Source organism: Eufriesea mexicana, unplaced genomic scaffold, assembly GCF_001483705.2.
Source record: "Eufriesea mexicana isolate 0111107269 unplaced genomic scaffold, ASM148370v2 scaffold657, whole genome shotgun sequence".
NCBI classification, from domain to species: domain Eukaryota; kingdom Metazoa; phylum Arthropoda; class Insecta; order Hymenoptera; family Apidae; genus Eufriesea; species Eufriesea mexicana.
In genome coordinates, this window is record NW_016908821.1 from 636152 (window position 1) to 660838 (window position 24687).

The 24687-nt window shown below is 29.0% G+C and overlaps 5 protein-coding genes across 7 annotated transcripts in view; 3 read left to right on the forward strand and 2 right to left on the reverse strand.

The window, feature by feature from the left end:
- Positions 1 to 10400, forward strand: part of LOC108546307 (transmembrane protein 205) — a 12415-nt gene extending 2015 nt beyond the window's left edge. Inside the window, exons 2-4 of the mRNA XM_017898318.1 lie at positions 9568 to 9758; positions 9853 to 10016; positions 10093 to 10400. Of these exons, the coding sequence (XP_017753807.1) occupies positions 9568 to 9758; positions 9853 to 10016; positions 10093 to 10380 (643 nt within the window). The 3' untranslated portion in view covers positions 10381 to 10400. The remainder of the gene's footprint in view (positions 1 to 9567; positions 9759 to 9852; positions 10017 to 10092) is intronic.
- A 2284-nt stretch (positions 10401 to 12684) lies between these two features.
- wap (DDB1 and CUL4 associated factor wap) lies at positions 12685 to 14953 on the reverse strand. 2 transcript variants are annotated; one of them, XM_017898340.1, is made up of 4 exons: positions 14922 to 14953; positions 13635 to 13897; positions 12996 to 13548; positions 12685 to 12919 (listed from the first exon to the last, which is right to left on the reverse strand). In XM_017898340.1, exons 1-4 carry the CDS (start codon positions 14951 to 14953, stop codon positions 12685 to 12687), a joined length of 1083 nt encoding a protein of 360 aa, XP_017753829.1. The 2 variants fall into 2 exon arrangements, with proteins under 2 accessions (XP_017753829.1, XP_017753830.1); XM_017898341.1 differs by lacking the exon at positions 14922 to 14953 and adding an exon at positions 14154 to 14251 and having other exon boundaries at positions 13635 to 13909.
- Positions 14954 to 15334: 381 nt separating this feature from the next.
- On the forward strand, positions 15335 to 17964 carry RnrS (ribonucleoside-diphosphate reductase subunit M2). 2 transcript variants are annotated; one of them, XM_017898319.1, is made up of 7 exons: positions 15335 to 15403; positions 16464 to 16526; positions 16611 to 16799; positions 16874 to 17109; positions 17179 to 17407; positions 17519 to 17737; positions 17812 to 17964. In XM_017898319.1, the coding sequence occupies exons 1-7, from the start codon at positions 15335 to 15337 to the stop codon at positions 17962 to 17964; spliced, it is 1158 nt and encodes a 385-aa protein (XP_017753808.1). The 2 variants fall into 2 exon arrangements, with proteins under 2 accessions (XP_017753808.1, XP_017753809.1); XM_017898320.1 differs by lacking the exon at positions 15335 to 15403 and adding an exon at positions 15871 to 15910.
- A 563-nt stretch (positions 17965 to 18527) lies between these two features.
- On the reverse strand, positions 18528 to 19647 carry Adi1 (acireductone dioxygenase 1). The gene is made up of 4 exons (XM_017898331.1): positions 19456 to 19647; positions 19077 to 19196; positions 18808 to 18987; positions 18528 to 18738 (listed from the first exon to the last, which is right to left on the reverse strand). Exons 1-4 carry the CDS (start codon positions 19576 to 19578, stop codon positions 18613 to 18615), a joined length of 549 nt encoding a protein of 182 aa, XP_017753820.1. The 5' UTR covers positions 19579 to 19647; the 3' UTR covers positions 18528 to 18612.
- Positions 19648 to 20108: 461 nt separating this feature from the next.
- LOC108546261 (uncharacterized) lies at positions 20109 to 22931 on the forward strand. Its single transcript, XM_017898249.1, has one exon. The coding sequence runs from the start codon at positions 20109 to 20111 to the stop codon at positions 22929 to 22931; it is 2823 nt and encodes a 940-aa protein (XP_017753738.1).
- The last annotated feature ends 1756 nt before the right edge of the window (positions 22932 to 24687 follow it).

Here is a 24687-nt window from a genome sequence, read left to right on the forward strand (position 1 = left end):
GAAAGAATAAGTAAGAGAAAGGCAAATATATATATAATATATGTAATTCTGTTGAATAATTCAAGGCCTGATTGATGTTATCACTGCAATAATGGCAAAGTAAAAAAGAAGTTCTTCAAAACGGAACTTCAAAGCTCGTTATATTCATGCTACGTGACTACGTGCACAAATAAAAATGGCCCCCGATGTTGTCGTGATACTGGTTTATACTTGATCTGTAGCGAGAGCAAATGCAACGGAGTGTAAAACAGATTATCTTATGTTTACATTTTACCTACAGAGGATAAACTTCAGAGTAAAAAATTATTCATTCTTTATATTACAATTTGATAAAGAAGTGCTTATTGACATATAAAATGTAAGGATTATGATTGCGACATTATAAATGGTTTTAGTGTTTGAGAAATTACATCATGATTATTTTGAAATTACATAGAAAATTAGTGGATAACCTAATTTAAATTTCTGAATGTAAAAAAGTTACTTACCAAGGTGAGAATCTGATGTAGTAGTTGTGAAACTGACTATTGCAATTAAGTTTCAATTCGTATTACGTAATCGTTAACCAGTAGATACAAAAAGAAATAAAAATAAGTTATTTCAGTTTATGTTTTGATACTGCGCGAAATTTTATATTATTTAACATTATTTTAGAATAATTTGTTATATTTTTTAAAATAATTCATATAATTCTCTATGAAAGATATATTTAATTGTCTTCCTTCTGTTTAACTTTCAAATGCAACATTTCAAATTGTTGCAAAGCTTTACATAGATGTCACTAGACGCAATTTTCAGTTTAACTATTCCAAATAATCCTGCAATCTTTCATTATGAAATTCTGCATTATATAAAACATTAATAACGCATTTATAAGTTTATTGAATATTTTACCTTGCGTTAAATTTAATTATCAATTGTAAATCAGATGGAAAATGTGTACGATTTTTTGCAAATGTATTTTAGACAAACATGAATCATAGTCGTTTTATTCAACCTTTAGTTTCATCGTTTATTGCTTTAAGCTTAACTTTGAACCATTTCCACATAGATAATGTCAATCTTCATTATTCCCGTATAAATTCTCTGTCCGTATATTGCATTAATTTATATTTATCTTATCGTTGAAACATTATGTTTGAATCTGCAATGATATAATATAAATTACTGGCGTTTGAAGTTTCTTATATTATATTGAAATATTTATATGAATACATGCTTTGAAAGCTTGATAGATAGGTTAGGGATAAATATAAACAGAGATGCACTTTTAACTTTCTATCATTGATAGCTCTTATACGTAGGAGCGCCACTATTAGCCACACATTAATATTTTAATAGCGAGCATATTTATAATTCATCGTTATAAATACACACGATATTGTTAAATTTATCGCGTTTTGCTGTTTAAAGTACATTCACTTCTAACTAAAATTAGCAGCAGTGGATAATAATTACATACTCCCCGATGATGGTTCGTCACGTGCGCGCCAGCACCGTAGACAGCGTAACGCGCATGCGTGAAAAAATGAGATGGATGACATATAAGCATACATTTATTATACGCGCGAAGTATGCGTAATATAGATCGTAATAATTACATAAGACATATAAATTTGATGATATAGCGACTAATATGGATATATTTTATTTATATCTCCATACGAACTGATAGGTTAGTATTGTAGTTAAATTTTTCATTAAAGTAGGACGAGTTTCGTAAAAATTATTTTCAGGATTGTTTCAGATTCGATACACGCCTACATTTTGGCTTGTTTTCAAGATCAAAAATACGCACTTTCATGTGACGAAAAAATGTAGGTGACGTAGAAGGTAGTAATATCCCCGGCGCATCGTTAAGAATGTTTGAAAATTAGTCCAAGGGTTTCATCAAACTTTTTACCTTCTAACTGCCCATCTTTTTTCGTTATTAGGCGGTCCTTTTAATTTGGCTCGTAAAATTTCAGCGTCAGTGTCAGTTGGTTGTAAACGACGAAGCGATAGAAGTTAACGGTTCTTAGACAAAGTGAAAGTACACGACCAGGGCAAACGTATTCATAGGTTATTGAAATTTACAAAATTTAACTAATTCCTATTTCTAGTTACAAGATGATTCGAAACTATTCTACTTGAAACAATTTGAAGGGGAGCATTGCTGGGATTAACCTATGGTAATATTTACACTAGTCAAAGAATTCTCCGTCAATCCACAGTTCCTGCTTACCTATATTTCTTTTCCGCAGGTTACTCAAGACATGGGTCTTTGAGTTATTGTTACTTAGCAACTCCATTAGCAGGTCCAAAGCCAAACGTACACCCTTCACCTACTCTTTTCTTTCACCTTCTCGTGCCTCGTTTCCTCCTACTAGTAACTTTATCAAGTGTAAGTATTAGCGACAATAGAAGTATCGTATTACTTTCCATTATTAACACTTTATTAATACATTACAATACAAAAATACGTACTAATTAGATGTCAGTTCTTTTTCATTTTTCTTTTCTCTTTTTTTAGATATTATATTTCAGTATATGATGAATACTAAAGCTAAATATAGTGCTTTCAAAGAAAATAAATATAAGTAGCCAAATAAAAATACATTTAGACATTTAGACATTTTATGTATTAGACAATACATAGACATTTTCTTAAATATTCAATCAGCTTCCTTGGATATTTTTTTTATACTAATTCGCTTCAAAATTGTTTTAGAAATATCAGTTAACTAATGTAATTCCTTGATTATTCGGAGCACTTGGGAATTCAATAAAAAGCGTGAGCGTGTCAGAAGAGTATAAGAACGTGCATCAATCATTCTGCGCCTCTTCGATGCGCTTTAATTTGTTTCTGGTCACAGACGACACTGATTCACGAAAAAGTACCACGACGGTCAGGGCACGAAATTCCAAGTACCTGAATTATTCATGAAACTCCCAGGGCTCCAAAACTTTTTTCGGCAGACCAACGTTTCACGAGAAAAAGCAGGTAGTTGCCCAAGAATTTTAATGGCAGTAATCCCCGAGGCACATCTGCCTTCGACGCTTAGCTGGCGTTCGGTCAAGAGACACATCACGAAAATTTACAAGAGATGAAAGTGAACGCGTGACGTTGCAATAGCAAGGAACATCCACGTAGTTTATCGGTTCCGTTAAAATCGCCGACTTAAAATACAGGCAGACAGTGCATTTGCCAATACCCTCACACGCCTACGCAAATACGTATACCAAGTTTTTACACTGGATTTGAACCGGCTAAATGGATTATCCCGATCTGTCACGTTATCACACGGAAAGGACAGAATAGATCGATACTTGTTATGAATATGATACGATAATGTATCTACCAAAACAACGATCACGATATTCATCGTATCGAACACGTTTGCATTGATATCTTTTATTCTTCCTTGAGAAATGATCATAACTGAAGTCACACTTCCGTGAGCCAATAAATCGTGTTCTAATCTCTGTTTTATTTGAAGGAACAAGCAGCAGAGTTCTCACAGACGTGCCAAACACGCGATGCGACACAAGGGAAGCTAAGTTTGAATATTCCAAACGAAATAACTTGGATTATTTCGAGTGACACATACATCGGGAAATTATTTGGAGAACTGGACACGTTTAGATATGACAGGATTACTCTAAATACAACTCGGAATTTTGAAGTATTTTGATAAGACATTCAGTTATGCAAATACATGTTCCTTGGAATTCTAGGATGTTCGAGTTCTTAAATGTTTAAAATGTTAGGATTCTGAAATGCCTCGAAATTGAAATTCCCGCATTCCGCAAGTATTTGAATACCAGAATACCTAGTTCATGTATTGCTAGTATTTGCAGTCTCGAATCCCCATCGATAAGAAGTTGAAATTTAGAAATATATATTCCAATTCCTACTATTCTAGACAACCGAATTTTTATATTTTATATTCGAAGTTATAAATGTTTTACAAAATCAAATTCTCGAATTTTATTCTTGAATTCTCTGCGTTTGATAAAGTCGAGTTCTTGAATTCTATATTTGAGTTTCCAGCGCTTTACAAAATTGCATTTTTGAGTTCTGTATTTGGGTTCTCTAGTGCTCGTAGTTCTAGTCGATGACTGTTCGAAACTTTAGAGTTCTCGAGTCCTCTAAATATTCGGGGTTTCGAAACACTCGAAATTAGAATGCTCGGGGGGATAAAAAATCTCCTGGATTCTCTTGATAGGTATTTATCGTTAATCGAATTCTCATATGTCTACAACAGTATTCCGGCTTCGATAACACGACTACCACACATGACTCGCAAAATTGAAGTATCCAATCACACAGGGCGGACGAGCGCCGTCGATTGCAATGCAGACGATGCAAAGTAAGGGTGTATTGTTTGATCACCGTTTAAATCAGGAAGGTGAAATTGCAAAGCGATGCATGTATGTGAGCTAGCGCGCGCGTGCAATCCAAGCGATGGGTTGCGTGCCATCTCGCACGTTTCTCGCTTACCTCTTGATAACTGGCTCATAATGCCCCACGTACTCTATACCTGCAGGTCTCTGCTTTAGAACACGAGCGGATAGCTCGTCGGTTGAAACGCTTGCGCGTTCACGCGTCAAATTACCTCGATTCAGTTCCCTTTCGTAACTGATAGTCCCTTGCCCCTCACCTGCAGAAGGAAAAAATAATTGACCGTAATTATGTCGTGCAGGAACCCTAATTGCCTGGTTAGAGAAACTTATTCGAACATCATGCAGGTGCTTGTTGATTTTTGACCGTATTTGCATAGGGATTAACATATATAGGGTGTCCTCTTATATCTCTTCTATCTTTGCTATCTAGGAGACTTTACATAAACTATCTTAATTGCACATTCCGAGAGATAAGACGTTACATCATAATGTTTCTTCGGAACTCGAATAACCTCTTGCCTTCGTTTTTCTTTCAGCCTTGAAATGTAGAGCACGAAAGAAAAAGTCCACGTTCATTGAAAGTAACATCGGAAGAAGGAAGGAAATTATTCGTATGCTTGTAGATGTGTAGTTAGGGATTTGTTGTGGGGAGGAGTAAAAACGTCTTTGGCTGACCTCGAATCCAGTTGCAAATAATTAATGTGAGAGAGAGTTGACGTTGGCGCATCGTGCAATGATCCTGAATGATTGATGTAATCATGAAACGTGATGGTTAATGTGACTTGTCGCCAACGTTTCTTATCTGTGCTGTGTATGCAGTTCCATTGATGTCTCATCGGCCCGTCGTATCGGCAAACATTTCGAAAACTTATCTTGGCCAATATGCAAATGGCAAATCGTTCGATCGAAGATAGAAATATTTCGCTTCTTTTTCCCTCAACGAAAATTCAGATAGAACATGTTGAATTTAAATTAAGATTCCTGTGAAGAAAAGCACCGGTTATTCGATAGCGCATATGCAGACACTGCGAAAACCGAATAACTTTCTCTTCTTTCCAAGACTGAGGTATGCGTTGTAAAAATTAACAATTCCACGAATTGAAATTAAAATCATTAGTAATAAAAAGATTCGCTAACGGTTGGTTAAGTCCGTCAGTGGAACGTGTAAAAATTTTCGAAGCAATTCTTCAAACTCAGGGGTCCTTGACCGGCTAACAGTCGCAAGCTGTACAAGACGATTCTGGGAATCCCCCGAACAGAATTACATGACTGTTCAATACACACGAACGTGTAAGAGTTACGTGTTATTTGTTTGATACATCGTATTTCTTGCACTGCTTATATACCTCAATGGAAGAAGTGAATTTATTTCAAGAAACGGAGTAAGTAATGGATAAGAAGTATAAATACACGATAACCTATGAATAATTACACAAGATACATCTCCCAGATACGAATGATTCAATGACATGTTAATTATCAATTTATAGACATTTAATTATATGGTCGGTTGCCACGTCAAGGAAGAGCAACCGCTGAGTCAGGAGTGAAGGAAAGAATAGAGAACAGTAAGAAAAGACTTCTAGTTCAACCAGTTCCATGACAGAAGTAACGCTAAAGATGCGCGTCATAGAAGTAATTTGACCGGCTTGGAACGTGATGTAATTTTCTTATGATGTACAATTGGACACACTTTGTGTTCCATTCACGTCGCGAAACACGCGTGGTTTCGTGTCGTACAACGAACCATTCAAACACAGGTGCCACGACCCGAAATATACCGTGTTCTTAACAGACCCCGCTGATGCATTGTTTTGCAGCCATAAGTTTATATTTAGCGGCTTTGAAACGAATTTATTAAACGCTTACGGGAACAGAAGCGATGATGCAATTCCTTAACGATTTTGCCTTATTGCCGAAAACGATCTCGCATTCCCTTTTGAGTTCACAGCTATCTAAAAAGAGAGTATCTCGAATTCTGTGTACGAGTTCTCGATTCTCTAGGAAACTGAATCTTAGAGTTTTATTTTAGAACTAACCTTAAAACACATTGTAAGAAAGAATTAGAGTTTCGAAATGTTATATGTAGGATTATAACGTAAAAGAAAATATGTACGTCTTTTGAAGATGTACAGAGTTAGAAAACCACAAACACCGTGTAATTTGAGCTATGCTGTATAACAATATATGAATACCATTTTGCATATCGATATTTTGAATCGATTTGTATAAAAATGTAAAATAGATGATCATCTATTTTAGAGTACATTATAAAAGAAGCATAAATGCCATATATCTAGAATCATTATGTATAAACGTATTTTGAAATGTTCTATCTAAAATTATGGTGACCATATATTTTGAAAGATGCTGTATATGAGTTCTTTAAACCGTACTATAAGTGCCACATATTCTGAACTGGAATATCTGGGAATCCCGTAATAAAACAGGAAAATTCAGTCACTTTAATATCTTTCCTTGAACGCGATATAAAGAAATTTAACAGCTTTCTTTTATTACTCAGAATTCATGTAATACTTAAGTACTATATTCAGCAATAAGTTTATTCTCAAGTAAGAACAATGTAAGTTTATCTACATCGAGTATTATTGAGATAATATTTTATTAATAATTTCATATAATTTTTTATTGTAGAAGATCAAATAATATCATTCAAAAACCCATAGGATAAAGTATCACAGCATCTTTAATAACGACCACGGAGCAATAGAAGATGTAATGTTATACCGACCGAGCAAAACCTCAGACATAACGTATAGCGCTACATAAAACATCCATTCAGGTACTTGCACGCAAAACCACGTGTATCTACATCTTCGCGGATAAGTAGCGCTCCTAACTTCATATAACGTGAACTTTCCACGAATATTATTATCACTCAGATAACCTCTCTTCTGGCCACATGTTCTACTTGGCTCTTTTCCGTAATGTTATACTCCTAAACATGACAAAAGATTTATTAGATGAAAGTAGAAAAGAATACTATGACAAAAAGCCATTAATACAAACTGAAATTCAGTAACCATTTATTTCCATTTTTAAATTGCGAGAATTAATGGAATTTTACGTCTTTCAATACAAAGATAACAAAAATAAATATCAAGAGAAAATGCACCTTTCAAACATTTAGCAATTTAATAATACATTTATTATAATTAATACATTATAAGAGGTACGAAATCGCATAGTTTAATTATAAATTTCTAGGTTAGACTTCATCAAACGTGAAATATAATATTAATTTTATTTTATGAAAAATTGTTTCCAGCAAACCAGGGAATCTTGGTGTACATAATTTTTCGCAATTTGTGTAATTTCAATGAGATATTGAAAAGATATGTCTGCAATCTCAGTGGTGAAACATTAAGGTATAACGGGATACCGCTTCTATCGTCTACGTGCGAATTGATTCCATCGATATGGAAGGCGTACAGCAAATATATCAAATACTTTCGAACTCCTATGCTCCATCGATCCTTCGACAAATATGTTTCCTATTTACACCATTTTGCGACGCCTGCTCGCGTGTATGTTGCATTTTTGAAAATACGAAACCAAATTGTTAATCCGTGGATTTTCAAATTGCGTTTCATAAGATATTACGAAAACTACTCGTTATTATCTTAAAAAAAAAAACAAACGATAAATTTATCATCCATGGTAGATATGCTTTTATTCAAAAGGAAAAGAAAATTATTTAAAACCCATGAGGTCGAAATTATTGTTTGAATATAATAACAAATTTCTAATTTATGTCAGATCCTTCATTAAGTTCATTTACTTCTATTCTATGCTTAAAGAATTATCCGTAACTCGATTTAATTCAGGAATAGTCTATGAATGAATTTGTTCTTTGCTGAAATAACCTTGTCACGAGACATAATTCCGTTCTAACACCGTTCTGGCATCCGAGACGATGATGATACTGAGTGAGTCTCGTGAGTCCGACTTTAACGGAGAACCGGATCTGATAATAAGATGTGGTCACGCGAGTCGTGTAAACCGTTTCGATGATGAGACTGCCATATACGTCGACAGTCGATTTTTAATTCAATGTGACCGGTATTGTACTTTTTAAAATCATTTAGCGTAATTGAAGAAAGTATTCACGAACGATTTTCCACTGAAAGTGAATGGTATAGACATCGCTTTCGATTTTAATTCTATTTTTCCCCGAATATATTTTTAAAAGATGAATTTTGGAGAAATATTTCTTTTTATTTTTAAAAACATGTTCCGATTATATCTTTTAAATTTTACTCAGATACTAACATTACCAATTTTTTAAATTTATTTGATCTAATTTTAATTTGATCTAACTTTAATTAACTTCTATTCACGTAAATTATAATCACGATTATTTTTAATATATTTTCAACAAACTAATTCTGTAAAAGTTTTGTATATACTTTAGTAATATGTTACATTATATTCTATACTTTCAATATTAATTTTTAGGGAAAATTTACGATATTTGAAAATAAAAATTTGAATTTTTCGAAATGTTAATATGAATTTCCGCGTATAAGCTTTCAATAAACTTTCATGTACAAATGATCCTGAAATTCGCTTTATAAAGTAGTCATCGTTCAATACACAATTTGAAATATCCTAAGTATTTACATACATAATTAATATAATCGAATTCTGAGAACGGTGGCAATGATTACAGTGATCAGCTTTGTATTCAGAAGTTATAAATTTGTAACTCGAAAATCAGTCGCATCGATACTCGATCTTGTATATAAATCTTTTTAACACTTGGGCCAAATGTCGTAACAAGTGATACCTTTCCAGTACGGCTATTAATATTATATGAAAAATTGACACTGACAACAATAAGTAAAGAAAACTTAATAATAACAAAAAATAATGTAATTATCAAAATTGTTGCTTTAAAAATCCAAAAATTATGTTATCGTTAATTTCTTTGTTGCTTTAAATAAATTTGAAAACTGGTACTTGCCGCAATAATTAAAAATAAAAAATTTACAATATATTCCTCCTAAAAATAATTAAATGTATAAAATTGTAAAATAATTGATGTATATAGAAAATAGAAACTAAGGTATTACCAATTTTCTAACAATTTACATTATGTAAATAAAACCATTTATACCCATAATTCTAATATTATTATGAAACTCTTTTTTGTTACAGAATCCTCTTTTACACAACACAACCGGCTCACGTTATTATGATCGCAGCAGTTTTATGCGTAACATCGGCTCTTGTACCAACAACAGACAGAGTGCATATTAGTCATTCTCAGTCGAGAGCAACATCCTTCATTTATCTAGCTTCATTCGTGATGCATCTTGGTGCCCAAATCTGGATGACTTTTGTATCGGGTAATTGCTATAAACGAAGCAGAAACAGAAAAGATAATCATATCAATGATTGAAAATTATGAAATTATTTATGAATACATATATTTGATTATAGGTCTTACCTTGTACTTCGCATTGCCAAGACATATATTTGGAGAGGTTCAGCGTATTTTATTCCCCAGATATTTTACCATCAATGCATGTCTCAGCTTCACTACACTTCTTATTTTCGTTAAACACCATCCTATGCATACTTGGGATACTGAAATTGCCATCCAGGTTCGTAAAATAAGCAATCGAAATTTCATAATATCGTATAAATCTATCCCATTTTAATTACTTCATATATCTTTAGGTAGGTGGTATGTTCAGTGCCTTTTTTTTGGAGCTTCTGATACGACTCTACTTAACTCCGCCACTTCTACGATTGATAGTGCAAAAGAATACTTTAGAACGTGCTGCTGGTGTCGGCAATGAGATTGGTGTTCACAATCCTGGTCCTCTTAAACACTGCCCCCATTATTTAAAAATTCATCAAGCCTTTAGACGCGTTCACGTTTATATAGCAATGGGAAACATGTTAACTATGGGATGTACAGTGTTACATCTCCATTACATAGCTAGCAAATTATGCGTTCTTTAAAAACCTCATCAGTCCTCTAAATATGAATTTACTGAATATATCTATATTCGATATCCTCTAAGTGTAGAGAGGCTGAAGCTTCACGAATATGTTAACAAGAAACACTAATGCTAATTTTAACATCGTTTAGTATTAGTTTCTGAGTACAGGAGATATTTAATAGAGATATGTGATGTATTCTCTAAGAAGAAAGAGAGTAAAATGTAAGGGTAATGATTGTGTTACCATAAAGTAACAAATTGAGTACTCTAAAATATATTTGGAATTGTCCATATATTATATTCACAAAGAATGAAAGAACTGAACTTGATCTATGTTTCTGTAGAACAAGCGTTCAGTACAATTTAGCAAAGATAATTATAAAAGCATTTATGGAATCTTCTAAAATGGAAAACATGACCTGTTAATTTATTATTAACGCGATGCATTAATTATAATAAAAGTGTAACGATATATGAATAATGGTGAGCGTAAGTGTTTTACGTTTATCTGAGAGATATTTAGTGTTTCGTCGTTGATCATTTAATCTTTTTGCTCGTTTCATTTTTCTCTAGAAAAGTGCAATGTGTGTTATTATGGATCATGCGTGAGTCTCTGAATAGAATGTAAGAGAATCACTTGATCTAAGAAATGAATGAATCATAGAACTAGTAAAAAAACAATATATACCATTTAGAATGAGGTAAAATGCATGTCATTACCCCTTGTTCTACCCAAGTTCTACCAAAGTTTAATGTAAATTATTGATAGGGATAATATTTAAAAAAAATTTGTTCGACGTAGCTATATATGTAAATGTCTTTTAATTATTGATATTAAATTGAGATATTGGAAAGGAAATGCAAGATCATTGACTATACTAAATAAATAGGTAGTGAAAGGCTTGCTCTGTATCAGAGTTAATGATATTTATTGAAGTAGCGATAGCATTATAATAGTCTAATCTTATATTTGCGTAAAGTTATCGGATATTTGATAAAAAACGAACGGAAGTTTATCATGGAAAATGAATGTATTAATTGGCTAATATTTTGTCTCGCATACACATTTCATTATTGTAAATAATGCATCTCGCTCATTATATAGTTGTAAATTATAAAATACTTGAGTACCAATATAAATCGTGCTTTTTTAAAACTTAAAATGTACTAATTGTGAATCCTATTCTAATTTTAATCGGGATACGAAAGGTATGATTTGTAGCTGCTTTGCTACTAATTAATTTACATTATCGAATTAAATAATTAACATATAAAAACACTTACTTTCAATTACAATATTGACAGATCGTAAGTAAACATTTTATTATTACTACTAGTATCACGAGCGCTTCTACTATTATTTTTTTCTTTTTCATAAAAGAACTTGATAACTTTTTTTTTATTAAAGTACGAATACGCATCACATTTGAATATGACAATAATTTTTGTATATATTTCTTAACAATCTACTAATTGCTAATATAATGAAAAAATGTATGAAAAACCTATCTATATCCTACGCTTTTCTACAAAATCAAGTAAGTATGTAAGTATAAACATATATACAATATTATATAACGTAATGGATATATTTTATTTTGTTGCATTTTATGAAAAATGGTTATCCAACTGTTTATTGAGTATTCTAGAATCTTTGTAAGAAATAAATCCATTCATTATTTCTGAAACCTCATTATGTATATATCACCACAAAATAAGATACATCGATTACGATCATATACATTACTATAAATATACATGTGATTCATCACTATTTATATATCATACCCAGTTTTATGCTACTACTTAAATTTAAATTATTCAATGAGCTTCTTCAGATTCTTATAATTTTGCTCAATCACACGACAATTCTTGGATAAACCTGAGAATTGTAAATACATGAAATACTAGTGGCACAATGATAAACCATTGCATTATCATTAAATTAACATGTACACATACTGGATATTTTCAAATTATTTCAGCCTTATTTACTCCAATAATTTGAATATACAAAAGCAATGGAACTAAATCAAATTAATACATTAAAAAATTACCAATAGTTATATAAATTTTCTGATTACAAAATACCTGTTTCACAGCTCAAGGTATTTTCTTTACCAAATTTTTAATACTTTAAAAAATAACTAGTATTTGTACATGCCTATTTTACAGGTACAAAAAGAAGTATAAAAAACTTATGGCAAAGACAAAGTTCTGTACAAATACTAAAGTAAAACACATAATTTTCAGTTTAAATAAATGATTTGCAAAAAAACTTTGTTACGCGAAAAATAGTATAAACCTAATGAGAGATACTTTTTTACACCCTAAGGATTTCTGCTGCTTTATTATAACATATAGCAATCCAGTCAGGTTGTGTAGCACCCCACTGAATTTGATTCACTTCTCCTTCTGCAGCAGTATAAGCGAGAATCGGATCATCAATGGCTCTTGGCATTTGCTGTATATCCCAAATTAATGCTTGATGATCATCTCCCGCTGTACAAATATGGCAGGATGAATGTGGTGCCCAAGCAATACCATTAACACTAGCTCTAAAGGAAAAGTTAAAATAAAAATTTTGTATAAAATGTACAAAAAATGAAATTGAAATAAATGCGCGTTATATACCTATGATTATTAAGTCTCGCAACTGGTGTACATGGTACTCGAACGTCTAAAATAATTACTTCACAAGCGTCCATCGCAACTGTTGCAAGATAATTGGGATCTTGTTTATTCCATGCAAGTCTCAAAAGTGGTGTGTGTTGTGGATCTTCATAGATTATAGTTGAATGTTCTAAGTGTCGCAAATCAAACATTCTTACTGAACCATCTGCACCAACGGATGCAAACATGTCGCGACCACCTCCAGCCCGACTAAATGCTATATCATATACTTCTTTATCATGAGCAATTAACTGTGTCTTAACATGACCAGTAACCATATTCACTCTACCCAAAACCTGACCAGTTTCTAATCCCCAAATAGTACATGTTGTATCTATACTAGAAGTACCAATTAAATTTGGATCTACTTCGTTCCAATCAAATGATGTAAGAGGAGCACAAAAATCTGAATTTTTATTGTTATTTAAAACACATTCTAACCGAGTTTCTGGTTCAGCTAACCGCCAAATTCTCAGATAATCTCCAGATGTAGCTAACAGATCCGGAAACAATCCTATTACAATAAAATATAGAAATGAAAATAAAATAGAAAATAATTTGAATGATTAAATAGCATTTATTACAGCAATATAAAAGTACCTTTATTATCTGGTATCCACATAATTTTTGTAGTTGGATATGGATGATCAAACGTACTTTTTGCACTAAATTCAGAGGTTTCTTCATCCAATGAAACTATTTGTACTTTATTGTTATATTCTTCCACAAAACTGCCAAGAGCCAAACGAAATCGCTTGTCAGGTCTTACTGACCAATTGATACTATATAAAGGCCATGGTGCCTCATATTTATAGATTTCTTTCCTTTTTGGCGGTACACTATGTAACGCCATATTTTTCCCTGTGTTTTTTCACCTAAAGCAATATTAAATGTACACTGTATAGTATCTATATACAATTACATAATTTATTAAGTAACATTTGTATTTACACCGTAATATAATAAGAAAAATAAACTAAATTAAATGCATAACAATATTTCATACAATCAAATTAATTATATTAAATAAATTACAAAATAATATTTGTAATATGATAACATATATTTAACTATAATATAATTTTATAATACATAAACAAAATAGATTTCAATACTAACCTTGATATTTAAAGTGTTCGCAATATAATCGATTTTCAATATACAATTTGTTCAAAAGATACGAAAACTTATTCTTTCATGATAAATATATTACTAAGATGGTCATTTAATGGTGAAAATACTAACTGAGAAAACTAATATTTAAATTATAATGTATCATAAAGATACAGAATTAACCAAATCTTTTATGATAACATAAAATGGCGCTCTTTTAAATTTGATATTTTATTGCTGTTATAAACACTTGTCCCTAACATTTTTTATATTAACAATAGCATTTAGCTAATTTTTATGATTGAAATACAATTGAAAAAAGTATGTGAAATAATATCGACATGATCTTAACAAAGTTGATGATTGTTTATATTAAAATGTGTTTTCATGAAACATTATTTATAGTATGTATCGTAAATTTGTTATTTGTATTATACGTAATACGCATTAAAATCTACAAATTGATTTATTATCAAAATTCATGTATATATTTAATTTCGATAAATATGTGTATATCTATTCATCAAATTTTTATTATTAAATTACCTTAATACTTTACTATACAACTGAATGATGTTTCTTTGCCAATAAAATGTTTTTGTACTTAAAGAATTTTATATGACAAAATTCAATTTATCATAAAATGGTAATCGAATATAAAAATTAATTAAAAAAAAAAAGATGTGTTAATATTAAGTATACATGACTAATACACAAATTAGATAACTAAATTATATACTTTAAATGAGTAGGTTTTCATGTTAATTATTTCATTGAAAATCCTGCTTATGTTTTTTATGAATCATTCGTAAGATTCTTTCTGTGCCATATGCAATCTTAAAAAATACGCGGGAAAAATCAGTATCAGTATATTATAATCGTTATAATTATTATTGTTAAGAAATCGAAAACAATTATTTTTAAAAGTTTCCAAAGAAATATCATTAATAAATATGTGCACTTTTCGACATATAAATGTAGATATATTTTGGCGGTAAAATATAATTAGATGATTGGACGTTGATATTTTGGCGCGAAGTAAAGGGAAACAGCACCAATAAAGTAATACTTCTGGTATCGTGCACTTAGCATTTGACTGTTGCTTTTACGAGTGGAAAGTCAGTAAAGTTAATGTCAATTTAATTGCTTTTTATCGCATTTTTTTGTGATACTCGCTGAATTTTACAATGCCACTTCAAGTTTCAACAAAAGAAAACATTCGTAAACATTTTGAAAATGTTTCTTTAGTAGATAAAGTAAGTTCATTAATATTTTTTTGTAACTTTAAGTGAATTGAAATTTTCTATTCAAAAATTACTTTCTCTTACTTATTTTTGCTTTTAAAATAATAAAATTTTATTTATTTTAAATAACTATATGTACAATTTGTATACTTTTTATTGCAATCCTATTGAAGTATTGTGTCAAGTTTAATATTGATAAAAGTATTATAAAGTAAAATATTCTGTTTTCGCCTGTTCAATCTTTATTTCAATTATATTATATAATTAAAAATATTGTAGAAAAAATTCCGTATAAAATGGTTACATTGTTACATTTATTTATTAAAGATTTTCCAAATTTATTGGACCTGTAATAAGTTATAAATTTAACTTCATTGCATATAAAATAAAGTATTTAAATACATAGTTCGTTATATGATAAGAATAATTTATATTAGTTGTATCATACAGTAAACAGATCAAACTATATGTTGCACATTCTCATGTTCAATCAAGATGTAAGATACTTTTGTCAAGAAGGTTTTGTATATTTTTTCTATATATTTATGTTAATGAATATAATTTTCAAATTAAAAAGACAAAAATAGTACTAACAGTTAAATATATTATATAATATGTAATTTAATATGTAGTGTGATGAATTAAATTTTTTAAATGTTAAATATAATATGTATCCAAAAATACAAAAGTACTATATACTAATTTGTAAATTGTTTTTATTAATATTAAAGTTTTTACTTGATTCAGAAATAGAATTCATGTATTGTTAGGTTATCATAGATATTCTTAGTGTTCTTTACAGAATAACACCATTATTTACATGATTTTTATTGCATGCAATTATGCAATATAATAAAATTTACAATTTTATATTTCATGTATCTTTATTATTCAAAATGATATTAAAAAGTCTTTTTATACTCTTAGTAAGTTAAATATTAAATGAATTAAATAATCAATAAGCTAATTATTTTTAAATATAAATATATATATTACTTATATTTGATACTATGTGTTTACATAAAGGTAATGAATGACTTCTTTATATTAATCATAACATCTTCATTTTTAGACTTCTCCAAAAAAGTTATATTCTGTACCTACCATTTCTTGGGAGTCCAGCTCTAAATCCGGGGTAATTATTCTTATATATAATTATTTCTTAATTGTATGTTAGTATTAAGTTCATTTTAATAAAATTTATAAATTTTGTTTTCAGGTAGTTAAAACAAAAACTGTAAAAAAAATGCATTTGAAAGAAAGTGAATTTAATCCAGAATTAGAACCATTACTAAAAGAAAATCCACGTAGGTTTGTTGTTTTTCCTATTCAATGGCCTGACATTTGGAATATGTATAAAAAAGCTGAGGCATCTTTTTGGACAGTGGAAGAAGTGGACCTCTCTAAGGTACCATTTTTTGAACAGTTATATACAGAAGATAATGTTCACAGTAATAATTCTGTAATATTTAACATTTACAGGATATATTTGACTGGAATCGTTTAACTGACAATGAGAAACATTTTATATCTCATGTATTAGCATTTTTTGCTGCTTCTGATGGAATAGTTAATGAAAATCTTGTTGAACGATTTAGTCAAGAAGTACAGGTAACAGAGGCACGTTGTTTTTATGGCTTTCAAGTTGCCATGGAAAATGTACATTCAGAAATGTATTCTTTATTGATTGACACATATATTACAGATGCTAAGAAAAGGTATAGTATAGTACTGGCATTTATGAAGTATTACGTAAATTTATTTATATCGATATTCTTTGTTTATAGAGACTTTTTGTTTAACGCGATCGAAAATTTGCCATGTGTCGCAAAGAAAGCTAACTGGGCATTAAATTGGATTACTCACGAAAGTGCGACCTTTCCTGAGCGTGTGGTTGCATTTGCTGCGGTAGAAGGTATTTTCTTTAGTGGCAGTTTTGCTGCTATATTCTGGCTAAAGAAAAGAGGTCTAATGCCAGGACTTACATTTAGTAATGAACTTATTTCTAGAGACGAGGTTAGTATGTAATTGTTTAAGTACATACAAAGAAAATAATTCATAAGATGGGGAAAGTAAAATGAACAGTGGATAAAATTCATTGCTTTGACTGAAATATTTTTTTCTTAGGGGTTACATTGCGATTTCGCATGTTTAATGTTCAAACACATTATACAAAAACCACCTCCGGATCGAGTCACATCAATTATTAAAGATGCTGTCAAAATTGAACAAGAATTTTTAACAGAAGCTTTGCCTGTTGAAATGATAGGCATGAACTGCAAACTTATGTGCCAATATATTGAATTTGTTGCAGATAGATTGCTTATAGAATTAGGCTGTCAAAAGGTTTGTATAAGATTTTATAATTTTAGTAATAAAATTGATCAAGTAAGATTGATTTAAAACATTTTCATTTTTAGATTTATATGTCTGAAAATCCATTTGATTTTATGGAGCATATTTCTTTAGAAGGTAAAACGAACTTTTTTGAGAAGAAAGTAGGAGAGTATCAAAAGTGGGGAGTAATGCAAGATAGAATCGAAAGCAATTTTACAGTTAGTGCTGAATTTTAATTTAATTGTACTTATTTATAAAATAAGGATATTCTTTTACACATCTAAGTAGACGAGAATGTATTTTTTCAACACAAAATATTTTTCATTGTTGACTTTTCTTTCCATATATTATTAGGACTAACAAACTTTTTATATTTAGTATTAAAATAATTTATTTAATGATTCTTACATTTTGACAATAATGTTTAAAGTTCAGTAACCATTGAATCAACTTCTTTTTTATTATACTGTATATTTATTGCAATATTGCTTCGCATATTGCTATTTGTTAGATAAGAGTATTAATTATCATGTCACGAAAGCGGTTTTGCTTTAAAATTTGTATAAAGATTTACATGGAAAACAAAGACGTTTAATAATTGAGACACAATGTACAATACTTGTTTAAGATATTTATATGTATGTATGTATGTATTATTTAATAAAGACAACAATTTTTATTTCTTATTTTTTAATCATGTACATCAGAAGTATTAATATACAAAATAGATATTTCTTATTAATAACTGTTAAATTTTACAAAATGTATACATACAATGTATTTGTATAATATTGTGGAATATAACACTATTAGAATCTCAAACAAGGTTCTTCAAGCTATGTACTTAACAACTGCTAAAGTTGCTAAAATATACATTACAGAACTTATACCTTAAATCCGTTGTTTAAACGATTTAGGTAATTTTTACGACATTCCATATCATCAGCTGGTCTATTGTAAGGCAGCCAAATAGGCTCGCCCACAAAGTAACGTTTTGCTTTTATATAATTCTATAAAACAAAAAATAAGTAAATAATATTGACTTTTAATAGAACCTAAATGTATAATAAAATACTTACGTTCATATCCAATGTAAATCTATGATATATTCCACTAGGGATAATTATCAAGTCTCCGGATTTAATTTCAATACGAATCCACTTATCATCTTTGTCTCTAACATCAAAATATCCTGATCCATCCAAAGCTAACCTTATTTCTTCATCAGTATGAAGATGTTCAGTGAAAAAGTTTTTCAACTTTTAAAAATGGTTTAATGCATTAATATATAACAAAATATCCTAATAATATAATAATAACAATAACAGTAATAATAATTCAAACGTACTTTCTCTTTGTAATTTGGAAGACATTTTTTGGAACATTCTATTTCATCTTCGTATGTATAACCGCGTTTTTGTTTCAATTCTGTTAACGTATTGTCAGTTTCATAATTTTTATAATTAACCTGTATAACGTTATTGAGGTAAGTTTGCAAATAAAGAATAAAAGGTAGATTATTGATATGATGTATGTAGTTTTTCCAATAATGTATAATAATAATGTGTAATATATAAATTTCAAAACTTTTACAAATATATAATTAAAATAAAATAAAACAAAGAAAGTATTCATTTAGTATAAAATGGGAACATAATTATACAACGGTAATGGAATAAAATTGTAAACAACAACAAAAAATTAATAAAGTTAAAGTTTAACCTAACCTTAAAATATTCAACACCTGTTTTCTTAAACAAGTCTTCAAAAGAAATATATTCAGGTGGTTGTTTATGGTGCTCTAGTCGTTGATCTTCATTGCTGTTATTCATGTACCATGCACGAACCATTTTTTTTTTATAAACAAATTAGTAGGATCGATCTTAGTTTTTGTACGTAATATTCGATAATGACGTAACTTCAATGATAATAATCTTAACTTATCTGAAACTTGCAGGTTTTTCTAATGAATTTAAAAAAATTGAACAGTTATCCGAGTAACTAGTAAGAAAACTTTATTTAAAATTGAAAATTATACGTCTATAATATATATTATTTTGAATATACAAAAAATGAACATAGTGTGATATTGTTATAAAAATTTATGGTAATTTTTTTTGTATTTCGTACTTTATGTATTTTATTTTTGTATTATACAAATTATGGATTCTAATTTTAAGATGGTATTATTAATTTCTCATTATAAATATCTATATGTATATATATATTAATAATTTTAGCAATTGATATGTTTAATAATAATTGTATTATATTTTCAGAAATCAATTATATTAAACAAATTATAGAGAAATTTATACATAAATTTGTATCAGCAAGAAAATCTAACAAAATAATATAGCTTTAATTAATTATACTAACAATGGATAATTTGAATGAATTTTATAAAAAAATTCAAATGTATCTTATGAAAAAAGATCAAGAATGTGGAGAATTGAAATTTCTTGTGTCACGCATAACAACTGAAAATAGTAATCACATTGATGATATATGCAGATCAGTGACTAATATCTTTGAAACCCATGATATACCTATAACAGAAAAGGCTTCCATAAATGATGAAAGATGTGTACAGGCATACAAGTACTTACTATTAAATACTAATTTTGTAAATCAAGAACGTTTGGCAGAAGATATTGTTAGTGGACATTTAGTTGATATGTGTCCATCTTTATCTCCATATTTGTTTATAGAAATATTATGTACTCTTGAATATGAGAAGATTCTAATTGAATCTCTATTATATATACCATTTGACTTATGTACAGAGATAGTTCAAATAGTTACAAAGTGTATAGATAAATTACCCTTTGAAAGATCAGTTGAAAGTATATACCAGTTGATACTAATTATATACACTAAATTTTTCCAATTAAAGGAAATTAGTATACAATCTAAGGATGTTAAACAAAGTATAGAAAATTTATTACTTTGTTTTAAAGAATTCTTATTATTCCTAACAAAGCCAAAATTACATTATTTGATAGACACATCAATCTTAAAGAAGTATAAACGACATGGTGTTATGTTGAAAAAATTAATTTGTACAACAAGACAATGTTTAGAAAACAAAAATAAAGGAATTTTGATTTCTAGAAATCTTGAAAAATTGTATAATGTTACCTTTGGAGGAGAAGCATTTATAAAGTGTGAAAATACATTGATAGAGAATAGTGTATCAACATTAAATCAACAGTTAATGAATTTACTGTTAATCAAAGTCAAAGAAATTGATTGTAATATTTATTTAAGTTGGGCAGAATTGGATGATGAAGAGAATAACATGATTACTTTACAACGTTCCATTGGAATTGAATGTTACTATTTTATAGACTTTGTATCAAATGATGAAGAATTATCAAAAAACACTCATTTAATGGAGTGTTTACAACAGTTATCATGTAAATCAGATCCTAAACAATCGAACTTTGTTTTAAGTTTACAAGAACTCTGTTGCACCATATCTAGTGGCAAAAAGGAGGTCATGAAAGAATTATTGTATAGATATAAAGAATGGGACCTATCGATACTTAATTTCATTTATGAAAATAGATCATTATTAGAAAAAGAAGACTGCTTAACTCTGTTAAAATATCTTACTTTTGTTTTTACGCAGTCAACGGAAGAAGATTCGAAAGAATTTAATTATACTTTAATCATAAAGATATTATCATATCAAAATATAATAAATCTTTACAAAATTGTAATGATGTATTTAATGGAACACAATGGCAAAAGTTATTTAGAATGTTCGTATACATATGATGCTTTTCATGAGTTTATTATGCGAAATGCAAATTTTCGAACTTCTGTGAATTTAAAAATCGTCTTATTATTTCTTCTAAAGAATCCTAAAATGATATTGACAATACTTCTAAAGATTACTATTGGTCATCCTCATTATGGCAATATTATGATTTCTCCTAATGATTTACTTTTATTATCACCGTTTATGCAAATTAGAGAAGGTAATAATCAAATATTTCTGACGAGTATCTTAAAAGCTATTTGTATAGAAAATGCAGAATGGAATACTAAGAAATTTATAAACTTCGTGAATGTTATGTTAGAAAATTCCGTAATTGAAGTGCACGATTTAATAAATAACGTTTATATACCGTACTTAAATGAAGATACTTTAAATGTATCGAATATAAATTTCGTTCTCAATAGTATACGTAAATTACAGGTTAAATGTACCAAAAATATGAATGTTAAAGATTTGATAATTGCTCTTGCGAAAAGGATGTCTTTTTTTCGAAAAAATACAAATATCTCGAAACATATAAGCAATGAGATATTTGTTCAGATAATAAGAATATTGCCATATTTGCTAGAAAACAAAAACTTGTTTATTTCGGCAAAAACAGAAATTATCAATAAAATCGAATCTATTATCGAACCAATAGATAAATTACATTTTGGTCCCCTCTGGTACTTAACGCAAAAAGGCGTTAGTATAATTGATATAATAGAAGATTATGAAAGACGTTTTGTTATATTAAACAGATTGAAAAAAGATTCTAAGACTTCGGAAAAGTTAAGGAATTATTTGTCCGATTTGAGTTTATCAAGAGAAGATATTTTGCGTCACTTGATTATTCGTTCGACCGAAGAAGAATATCAAAGATTGGGTTCAGAATTTACTATAATATATTATTTCATTTTTGGATGCAATGACGAAATCGATGCATATAACGATTTTCTCCGCTTGACAATAGAAGCATGCTGCTTATGTTTAGAATATCCGTCTATCGGTGAAAATGATTTATTTCCATTTTTATTTAAGTCCTTTACGAGCTTTTGTAGAACATTTGCATTGCTCGACGGAATTGAAAATCACGATAAAATATATCAATTACTGATTAAAAATATTAATGAACTTGATAGTTCTATAAGACATAGTCCTTATGCACATCTATTTACTACCTACCTTGCACATTTAGATAATCACACGAAAGATGATCCTGAATATCTTCTGCAAGATGTTTTAAACATTTCTCATCATTTTAGTAATCAATGTCTTGAAAGCAACGAGTACAGTGAAGAAATATGTAAAATATCTCATTCTCTAAAAGTTTCAAACTTTTACAAAAATTATGAAGTAATTTCTACTTGTATGAAAATACCTGCAACAGAAGCTTATACATGTATTAACAAAATGAATGAACTATTTGTTTCCTAATTACAGAAAGTATTTGAAATTTTGTAAATGAAAAATAAAAACAAAAATTAATCTAAAACAAATGTTGACCTTTTGTTAAATTTAATCTACGAATATTTTAAATTTACATTTTTTAATTTATCACAATTTGTTTAAAAAGAAACGTGTTTAGTTATTGTAGAATTAGAAAAATAAACGCAAAATATCTTTTCTAATAAGACCCAAAATTTTATGATATACTAAAGTAAAAATTAATAGTTTGATCTCTTATGTTGATATATTTAAATGTTTGTATTAAACAAAAAATTATATCTATTGCATTTGATTGCAACTAATATGGTTTTCATATATTTGTATAAAGTACTATGTATAATATATATATATATATATATATATATATATATATATATATTAATTTCTCGAAATCAAAAATTAAAATTTTTGATATTTTTAGCGTATTATAAGATACTTAAAGAACTATTTATAAATAATAAAAAAAAGTTTAGACAATTAAATACTATTATAATCAATAAATTTTTAATTGACAATACATATCAACTATTTTACTACTGGATTATCTTACGTAAAAAAATTTATTAAAAATTTTACAAATGAAAAAAGTAAGAAAAACTTTTAGACATCTTCAATCTTAATACAAAAATACTTGGGTATTGTGAGTTCCCAAAATTTCAAACTTCATTTTATACATTGTTTAGGATTATCTAATGAGTACCAAAGAAATTACTTGTTTTTATTCTATATTATATTTGTGCGATATTTCCAAAATGCCAGTACAATGGTTAGTAATAAAAAAATGTGAAAAAATTGCATACAAAGAAAAAATGTGCACCAGTATTGAGAGAGGCAAAAATCAAGTGGGTAGCTTTTCATTGGGTTGACCTCAATGTTTTCATGGAAAAAATTAGTCCGCAATGTGAAACAAATTAGCTGTATTAGCCTATCGTCTTTAAAATTAAATTACAATATTTTCAACTCTTAAAAGTTTAATTCATGCTATAAGTTCCTTAAACTACGTTAGAAAAGTAACGTTTAAAACAATTTCAATTGAAAATCGACCGAATAAGACAATAGGATAGTACAGTTCATTATACATTCCATTTATAGTAAATCCATTATTTTTCAAGTTTCAACCGTTCATTTCTTCCATGTCATTGAGTTACAAGATTTCTATAATGACTAGATTCTTATGCTGGTAATATAAACGGTATACGTGAAACATAAGAATTAAAAAGAAAATTTGACCAAAACTAAGAATGAGAATACTTGTTACAGATACTCGTTTATCTTTATGTGTTAAACAGGGAAATATACGAGGACTACATACTTTTACATTTTACATCTCCTTTTGCTACTGGTAAAAAATAACGCATGTTCTCATTTCACGTATTTCCCTTTTTAACGTAGAACAAACGAAGGAAAAAATTCGAAATACCAGCGAACAATTTTTGCAGATGGTGTCGTTTTCGTAGTGTCTCGAGTATCCGTTTCTCGTCTACCCAAGTGATATCGCTTTAACGTAGTTAATCCGATCAAAGAACAACGAACCAGAGAAAGACGGCTAAAACAACAAAGAAACATAACTATGTTCCAAGAACGTCGTTTATCAATGAAATGCACATTTTTTACTGTAAGCCATTCTCATTGTTGTCTTTTCGAATGTCAGATCAGTATTCCTTCATTTTTTTCCTTCATTAATATTAATATTATTATTATTATTATTATTATTATTATTATATAATTCGACGCTATAATATTT